The sequence below is a fragment of the Triticum aestivum genome, chromosome 2B (assembly GCF_018294505.1).
Source record: "Triticum aestivum cultivar Chinese Spring chromosome 2B, IWGSC CS RefSeq v2.1, whole genome shotgun sequence".
NCBI classification, from domain to species: Eukaryota; Viridiplantae; Streptophyta; class Magnoliopsida; order Poales; family Poaceae; genus Triticum; species Triticum aestivum.
Window position 1 is genome coordinate 739,378,828 of NC_057798.1, and position 9,283 is coordinate 739,388,110.

Genomic DNA, 9,283 nt, shown 5'->3' on the forward strand with positions numbered 1-9,283 from the left:
CGCCGATTTTAGCACCGGTTCACCTCATACGACGATATTTCGAGCCCTGAGGGGATGAACAACTGGAGATGCTCTAACAATTTAAGCAACTCAAGTATGGCAAATGTGACAAATATAACAAAAATCATGTGGCAATGTATGGCAAAGATAATCGTCACAACCCAAACAACCCTTAAGTGCCAAGACCCCACCCACGTTGACACGCCACCCACCCGGAAAATCCCCCAATCGGTCCATCACATCACCGAGTTCACCATCGCCGGCAGCCCACCCACCAGGTTGACCCCCACAAAACCCCAGCTCGAGCACCCGGAGCCATGGCCCTCCTCGCCACGACCCCACTCCTCGCGCCCCTCGCGCTCTCCCCGGCCCCGATCTCCGCCTCCCAGAGCTCCCTCCTCTTCCTGCGCGCCCCCGCCCCCGCCCTCCTCTCGCTCCGCTCCGCCTCCCCCGGCGCACGCCTCCTCGCGGCGGTCGCGTCCAAGGAGCCCGAGCTCGGCGGCGGCGGATCCGAAGGCGGTGACGGTGCGGGATCTGGGAGGGGAGGCGGCGGGGGAAGTGACCCGCAGGGAGGCGGGGACGAGGGGGAGGAGGGGAAGATGGGGGACGGGCTCTCCATGTCGCAGAAGCTCACCCTCGCCTACGCCGCGCTCGTCGGAGGTAGCGCCACCTCCATTTTTTCGTAGCGATAAGTGCAGATGCGTTGTGTTTGGGTAAAGTATAGTATTTATATGCGAATCTCGACTGTTCTTTATCAGTATATAACCATTATTATCCGTGTGACCCTGCTGATACTGAAGTCTGATTCAAGAGTAGAAGGTCAAATGGCAGAATGGACCGTGCCATCCTGGCATTTTTAGCTGATAACTAGTGGATTATCCCCAGTTTATTAAAGCACTCATATTTTTTGTCTGCATTTTAGGCAAGATTACACCTTTTATGGAGTACAACTTGATAATCAAGGTAATGTAGTAGTCTTTAGTAGTTGCTTTTGGCTGAGGCATCCCATGATATGGTTGTATATCAGGGGTGCAAGTGATGATATGCTCCCAGTATTGTGTAAAACTCCACTTTCTTAGTGAAAATGGGGCCCGACAGACCCCTCTTATCGAAAATAGTAATAGCAATCAAGGTAATGAACTTATTTGATGAAACAGTGATTAAAACTGACATGCCAATTGTAGAAACAAGTAGGCAGGCTCTTCAACACTAGCTTGATTACTCTGTTCCTCCTTTTATCATAGCAACAATATAACTTGGATGTGATCAGCAAATTTACGAAGATGGAAATTGGGATCCTTTCTATATGTGTCATAGGATGCTCGTCTGGCTTTATTATAATATTATGGACTGTTAAGTGCCCTCAAATAAAGGCTTACAAACAAAGCACAGTGTAGGCAGTCATGAGCATCCAGATCCAGATTGGAAACAAGTGCTTGGCTTTATCCAGATCCAGATAAATGGCAGTTTGGGCTGTACTTTGCCACAATTGTTTGAACACTTGACTCTCCCTTTACGGTGTTATTCGTTATCTTAGCAATTGCATAAACTAGGAAGTAGGCAGGCTCATCAACACTCTCTTGGTTACTCAACTTCTTTTATCAGAGCGAAAAATAGAACTGGGATGTGCTTAGCAATTCGCATGTATACAAATATATGCCTTTCTGTGTGTCTCAGAATTTTCGTCTTGTACATAATTCTAAGTGCTTATTCCCTTAATTAGATGCTTACGAACAAGCACGGTGTAAGATATCTCTCCTAGGAAGTACTAGGATATCATGAACACCCAGAGTTGGCTTTACACAACACACAGGTATTTTTATTTCATAACAGAGTTGTAGTGTTCTTGCCTTCTTGGCATCTGATACCTTTGGTACTTAATTAGAGTCCTACTCTCAGTTGTTATGTCTGTTGAACTAGCATAGGGCTAAATACTCCTGACATTATATTAGCTCCATCAACCATCTTATAAAACTATCAGTTTCTACAACCTTTTGCTGCGTTATTTATACCTGAAAGTACACTCAAAATTCTGACTGTTTTCTTGGGAAGTTGCAACATTTTACAACAACTGATCGTTGTGCTACTAACTTCTGTAGCTGGTGGAGTGATGGGGTACATGAAGAGTGGAAGCCAGAAGTCATTGGCTGCAGGAGGCATATCAGCCCTGGTGCTGTTCTTCGTTCACACTCAACTCCCAGTGAGACCAGTCTTTGCGTCGGCGATCGGGTTAGGTATGTGGTATTCCTTCATCAGCCATGTTTTGTGTGGTCCTTGTTATCCTTTGCTATGGAATTGCATCGACACTCTTCCCCTGCCGGCTGATGCCCTGATGTTTCTTGGCTTTGCATCATAGGTATATCAGCTGCACTGCTGTCAGTCATGGGATCTCGCTTCAAGAAGTCCGGAAAGATATTCCCAGCTGGCGTTGTGTCCCTTCTTTCCTTGGTCATGGTTGGCGGCTACGCCCATGGGATTATGCGTAGCTCGCATGCGTGAGATGCAGTCAGTGTAGTTACCATATGCACTTCGGGAGTTAGACTTGTGAGTTCTTTTTTATTTTCTGCGTTTCGAAGCAGTTGTCTGGCATATCTTGCGTGTTTTCGGACCTTTGGTGACTGACTGACTTTCGTGTTACATTGTCGTTGAACTCAAGTTGTTGTTCTAGTGAAGTGTGTATGGGCTGATGGTGGAAATCAATAATTTTGGGAAAGACCGTATGTGAATGGCGACTTTATAGCAGAAGTTTCTGTGACCGTGTTGCATTTCCCCCCTCTTTGCTCTATGATTAGTTGATGAAGTGTAAAAGTAGCTACGTCAGCACATGCTTAATCGGATCCAAGTAGCTTTCACTTGTTCATATTCTTCGCCAGTGCTCCGTCTGCGTTGAGCTTAACCGTTCCTGGAACCGGCCTGATCTATTTTGTTTGCTTCGTATTGGCTTTGGTAGGAGCGTTCCTCGGGATTGCGTGCAGGTCTTGATCTTGTCAAGTGACAGCGCCGGATAAACAAGTGTGTAGACAAAGGGCTCTGGAATTCACCTTCATGAATGGCTCACCATATCGCCCAGAGAGTCACAAGAACCTCCACAAACTTAGCACCGTCGAGTGTCCTGCTCAGACCAAACAGACATAATTTTGCAACTGGCGTTTCATCACCAAAAAGAGGGATGGCCAAATCATCTTCTCGGAGGCACCAGACGCTCTTTGCCAAATTACAGTCCAGCAGGGCGTGCTTCCACGAATCAACAGTTGCATTACATATCGGACGCGCTGCTGAGTCCGCCATCTTCCAGCGGTTCCGCTCCTCACTGGTGGGCAAAGATGCCCGGGCAAGTCTTCAATATTCCATTCTCTCGTTGTTGCATGTATGAAGTCAGACACCATCTGTGGTGGATTTGTACTTTGTAGTGATCACACATGTTGGACGCATCCTGAAATCCCTCGGTAACCAATTATCTGACCAAGCATGTGTAGCTGTCCCATCCCCAATGCGCTTAACCAGGCCAACTCTTAGTATGTCCCTGCCCTCACACAGAGAGCGCCATACCCTGGATGGATTAGGACCTAGCACAGCCGAAAGGACATCTGAAGTGGGGTAATAAATTGCCTGCAAAATGTGAACTACATTGACTATCGTTGTTTACCAAATTCATTATTTAGCTTTCTGGGTGCAAGGAAACTACATTGACTATTGTTGTTCTGTGTTAGTCCATTGGTATTTTGAGGCTTGAAAGTGGCAAAGCATATCTATTTGAATGATTAATTATGTCCATCCTGAACCTTCCCCTGATCTCTCTGAAATAGGAATGTCCTGTGGACAGCAAGGATATGTGGAAACACACGCACATGCAAAGCTTCAGGCTTCTGTTTTTTGCTGCTACCTCAACGCATCCAGCCGAGGCGGAACCAAAATGACAGGCGGTCTTCAGGTGGCACTGAAACCCAACCAACATCCTCAACAGACCAAACACAAACACAACATTTTCAAACCAACTGGAGTATCTGAAACTGAGACGACACAGGTGCTATCATTCATCGACTACATGAACAATGTATCAGTCAGACAGGCACGACAGCCACGATTTACATCGACACATTCATCATAGCAGTACGGTTCCGCTGAGTAAAACAAAGTTCAGATACAGAGTAAACTACACAATGACAACAGAACAATGATACTAGAGGAGTTCTGGTCGGATCATTATTATCGTCACGAACGATGATTCTACGGTGTAACATTACATCAGCTAACACACGCCCCTTTCCTTCCAAACATCAGGGGCAGGGCCGTCTTTCTTCTTTCAGGGTTACTGGGCCTTGCCCTCCGCAACCGCTTCCATCCCAGAAGATGCTCCCATGCCTTCGGACGGTTTCCCGGCGCCGTAAGGAGCTTTGCTCACCACCCTGCATCATTGGATCATTCCATAGTCAGTTTGAGCCAGCACAGGGAAGGACAAGTGAAACTGATTATTGCTACAGATGCAGGAGGACGAAAAAAGGTTGGCCATTGCAATCGAGAACGGCTATACTTTTTCATATGACAAGAGCAAGCAGGGATGGAGATGCTATCTTTAGCCGTTTCGACTCCTCACACAAAACCTAGCTTAAAGGCGATCGGTCGTCCTGAGAATTAATGGCTGTGACCAAAACTAACTAAAAGTACAGTTCACTATTTCTCCTGAAGAGTGGTGAAAGTCTTGATGGGGAAGCTTGTTAGGGCCCTAATGTTCTTTAGTTTCACAGCTGTTTCTGTGGTTTGTCTTCTGTAAGCTGATGTCCCCAGCCTAGCTTCGGTTCATTGCGCTAATACCAAGGGGCTTTAAGGAGAACTATTAAAAAAAATTCTCATAACTCGTGTCAATATTCAATAATCATATAATCGCAATCTACCAGCTAATATGTTACATCACTTGTTATGGAATGATGCTCTAATGTGACCTGACTATAAACAAATCATACTACATGTTTATTAGTTATTACCAACTGAAACTACACAAAATGTTTGGTCTCTTGCAAGTAATTTTAACAGAATCATGCAGATTTTTTATCACGAGTCGTGGAGCACTTTTTCCGCATACATCAAACTTCTTCTCCTAGGACATTCAGGTTGAAAATAGAACGGTTATCATAATTTGGATTGATCATGAACGGGGCACAAAAGTACAAGACTTGGTTTTGAAGACTTGGCCTCATACAAATGCATTTCTAAATGCTGTGGTACACCATACACAGCATGTGGAAACACAAAACAACAAGTGTAAGGGGGTCATAATACTCTTAATACGCTCCAGAAGAACGTAGGCTGCTACTTGTACTCTTCATTCATGCTAACCTGTCACGGCGCTTCTCCAGGAAGCGCTGAAGGGAGTGTCTCCTGGCGATGGGAAGATCTGCAAAGCAGGTAACAATTTTTTTTAAAAGATCATACAAAGACTGATTAGAAAGAACATCCCACTTTTAGGTTTCAGAATAAAGATCTAGTGGCTTTACCAGCCTGAAGCTTGCAAATCGAGCCAGGATCCGCGACAGCCTGAGGTTGTCCATTTGCTACAGAAGTGCTCTGAAGTGAGAGCGACCGCGTAAGCATGGCTTGGATAGCATTGGTCGCAGACATCGCTGGAGGCTTAACAGCAGCGGTGCCATTGCTTTTTGAGGCCGCAGCTGCTGCTGCTGCAATGAGCATGATTGCTTGAGCCTATTGATGCCAATGTCACAGGTTAGCATAGAGTTTCAACAATTAAACCAAGAAAATGATAGATGCAAGAAGCATAAATACTACCTTCTCTGGTGGCACTGAGTCATACACACATACTGACCCACCATAAAAAATGGTAAGCTGTCCTGGATTTGCTGGAGGGCTCGACATTGGCAACATTCCAGACCTAATAATTAAACAGCATAAGTAGTTAGAATATGCAATGAAAAAATAATATGAAATCACATAAATACACAAATGTATTGGAAAGTTGGCACACACAGCACACATTGGCACTCGAGCAACTGCATATACAAAAGTAAAAGGGCATTTAAGGGCAAAGTGCTATATGAAATCGGAGGACAGGTTGGCTCACTGATGCACAATGTTAGGTTACATATAGTATTTACTAAACCCCTGAGGCCACATTGCTATCTTTTTAGTTGGAGGAATTAAAGGCAAAGATCAAATGTTGAAACGGCATTACTATGCACTTCATCTGCAAACAGCCATATATTTCCAGAACAGAAGTGATTGTTCTACACTCTGTTTAATGGGTCCTAATGCACTGAAGGCTTTGTTGCAATCACCGCATTCACAGGCTAGCAAAAGTAACAGATAAATCTAAAACAAGTTCTAGATAGTATAATATATGGGTTACACTAACTACACACAAAATTTCAGGTTCAAAATCATTCTATGTTCATAGCAACAAGATGAGAAAATTCTTGCAATTTTTACAACAACAACAACAAAGCCTTTCAGTCCAAACAAGTTGGGGTAGGCAGCAGTTGAAACTCATAAGATATGGAAACCAAGTCATGGTTATGGCACGTGGATAGCTAACTAACTTCCACGCACCCCGTCCATGACATAGAATTGTGCGCTCACCATAGAGTGAAACTCTTCAAACTTTATACATAGATAGAAGTTTTGAAGTACGTTTAGAATTGTTTCCAAAAAAATTGTGGCACCCGTTAGCTAGAGTGCATGTTAATTTCATCATAAGCCTTTGTGCAAGCAATACACCTCCCCTACTTGGTAAGAGAAAACAAAATAGATCTGAGGAAGAGATCCACGTGGCGACTAAACAACTTGTCGCTTAGTCGCGACTTGTATGATACCCCGGTCCTGGGCCCACATCAGAATAGTCAGTTATTTACATTGTAAAACTTTTAAGTTAAAATTAATAACATCAACTACTTTGCAGGTACCAGCAATTCTGAGTCTAACAACTTCTATAATGCATGATGTGATATCAGACAACAGCAGACTATGACTCTAATTGTGGTCCACTCTAAATTATTCAAGGCGTGGTGGACGGCTTATGTGCCGCTTAGCGTCCAGTTACTTGTCTGACTAGTTCAAAGTCAGTCCAGGGTGGATGGACTGGACCCACCCTGTGTTCCATCCTAAGCACTGGACCTAGCAAATTATATGCGGTGGACTTAATTGTTTTCTCCAAACGTTGTCTAAAAGTAGTAGATCCAAAACATCATGCACCCATTAGACCTATATATTCAGGAAAATGCAGGAATACTGATTCCAAGTGGCACACTTTTAGTATCACAAATTATTTTTACTGCAATACAGGGTCCATCGTTTCACAGCAGCCTGGCACATCGCCAATTAATCGAATGTGAACCAATGAGAAATACTAGACAGCAGCCAAACCTTACAGGAAAACATCCTATGACAGTAGTGTCAGAACAAATTAATGTGGCACATATATGGTGAATAGCTGAATGATTGAAAGCACAGCAGCCGACGAATGTGCCGAAAAGCCTCTAGGTGAGAACAAACATCAGGACTTACAAAGCGCCCCGTTTGCACGCTTGCAGATTGCAACACATGATGATAGGCATGAGGTGTCTTAACATGTCAGGACATGTCTAAAAGACTAGTAGCTCAACGTTGTGAATAGCTGGTCAGAGGCCATGTCGTTGGTCCCCGGCTTCACAATTGGTCATGAAGTAAACAGGTGGAAAAGTTTGTTAGTTTTTCGGTTTGTTCTTTTTTGCAGTTGAATCCTTGGTAGGGCTTTGCATGTTTAAGGAAGTTATCTGTTACTGAACCCAACTTTAATCAGATCTACGCCTTCTCCCAATGTTTCTTAAAAAGGAGAGCAGCTCGAGGTGTGCATCACAAAGAAGAGTGTAGGTTGCCTAAAGAGTTCTTCACTGTGAACCTAACTCAGCAGCTGAACTAAAAACTTTACATAACGCTTTGAAGAAACTGTAGAACAAGAAACCAGACAGTGAGGGAGAAAGGGCTGCCTGGATCTGTGCCCATCTTGGGCAAAGTTTACTTAGTTAACTTGATAAGAAAAGATTTGCCGAAATGTTTATCACCATGAGCAAAACAACATCTTTTTCCCCACTAAATCAACCGTGAAGGTTAAGGAATGGGCAAGCCGGATTCCCAGCAGCCAGAACGTCATCCCAGGATCCGGATAAGAGCACGCGCCCCCAAGATATATTCTCCTAATTAATCCGACTTAAGAACTTGAGAACAGCGGGCAAAGGTCGAGGAAACTGAATTTGGGAGGATTTGGACCGCAGGGAGAGAGGAACAACACTCCAACAGCAGCAGCGAGAAAGAACACGCAGCACGCATTCCAGAACCCGCACCGACGCCTACGCACTCCCGACGCCACCTAGCCGAGGACAGACGAAGCCCACGGCAAGGGCTCCCCCGTGATTAGCACTGGGCCTCGAGGTGCCAATTGCGAAAGCGCGTGAAGGGGAACAGGGGAAAGCGGGAGAGGAACACGACCCAAGAACAAGAGGAACACCCGTGCGCACACGACACAAGCAATCCGGCAGAATCACACCGACGGACGCGGAATCCTGGACGGAATCCGCCATGGTTTCTTGCTAGAGCGGGGAGAAGGGGGCGGAGGAGGCTAGCTACCTGCCGTTGGCGAGCGGGGGTCTGGCGGTGAGTCCTTGGCCTTGCTGCTGGGTCTCCTGCTCCTGCTGCTGCTCCTTCCTCTCCGCTTCCTTCCGCTGGGCCTCCCCCGCCTCGGCCTTAATAGTGGCGCTCCTCTCTCCCTCTCTCTCGTTGAAAGGGACCTGGGAGTGAGAATTGGAGGAAGCGGGAGGGGGTCTGAGATAAAGAGGAGTGGGTGTGTGTACAGCACAATGCGCATGTGAATGTCGTGACTGGGCTATGATAAAATAGCCCCCCCCCCCCCCCCATATCTTTATTCATTCAATTTTTATATAGTGGTACTGTCTTTATAATACTCTGCCACTTGGCAGTGCCTCACTGGAGGAGATGCTGATAAAGTATTAGTAATACAGTAGAAATGAATATTTGTTCAAAAGACAGCCTTCCGTGGATTGGCAGGGAGAGTAATAAACGAATAAATATGTGCCAACTCAAAGAGAGAATAAATATGTGTCCTATTTTTGGTAGTAATTAGCTATTAGTGGTAGGCAATTATTTGATGTTCAACTGAGGGGTTTTCGGGTTCGGTCTTAATTGTTTGTTGTAATTTCCGACATGAAGGTGACTTCAAAGATTTTTCGGGTATCTAATAAGAGACTGCACCGGGCGCGAAACGACAGACGTTGCTTCTTGG

At 45.2% G+C, this 9,283-nt stretch overlaps 2 protein-coding genes across 2 annotated transcripts; one reads left to right on the forward strand and one right to left on the reverse strand.

The window, feature by feature from the left end:
• The first annotated feature begins 213 nt into the window (after window positions 1–213).
• LOC123047063 (protein FATTY ACID EXPORT 7) lies at window positions 214–2,726 on the forward strand. The gene is made up of 3 exons (XM_044470558.1): window positions 214–660; window positions 2,100–2,234; window positions 2,357–2,726. Exons 1-3 carry the CDS (start codon window positions 318–320, stop codon window positions 2,497–2,499), a joined length of 621 nt encoding a protein of 206 aa, XP_044326493.1. The 5' UTR covers window positions 214–317; the 3' UTR covers window positions 2,500–2,726.
• A 1,275-nt stretch (window positions 2,727–4,001) lies between these two features.
• LOC123047064 (protein TIFY 3) lies at window positions 4,002–8,858 on the reverse strand. Its single transcript, XM_044470559.1, has 5 exons — window positions 8,611–8,858; window positions 5,782–5,884; window positions 5,493–5,697; window positions 5,335–5,392; window positions 4,002–4,406 (listed from the first exon to the last, which is right to left on the reverse strand). The coding sequence occupies exons 2-5, from the start codon at window positions 5,875–5,877 to the stop codon at window positions 4,310–4,312; spliced, it is 456 nt and encodes a 151-aa protein (XP_044326494.1). The 5' UTR covers window positions 5,878–5,884; window positions 8,611–8,858; the 3' UTR covers window positions 4,002–4,309.
• Between the last annotated feature and the right edge of the window lie 425 nt (window positions 8,859–9,283).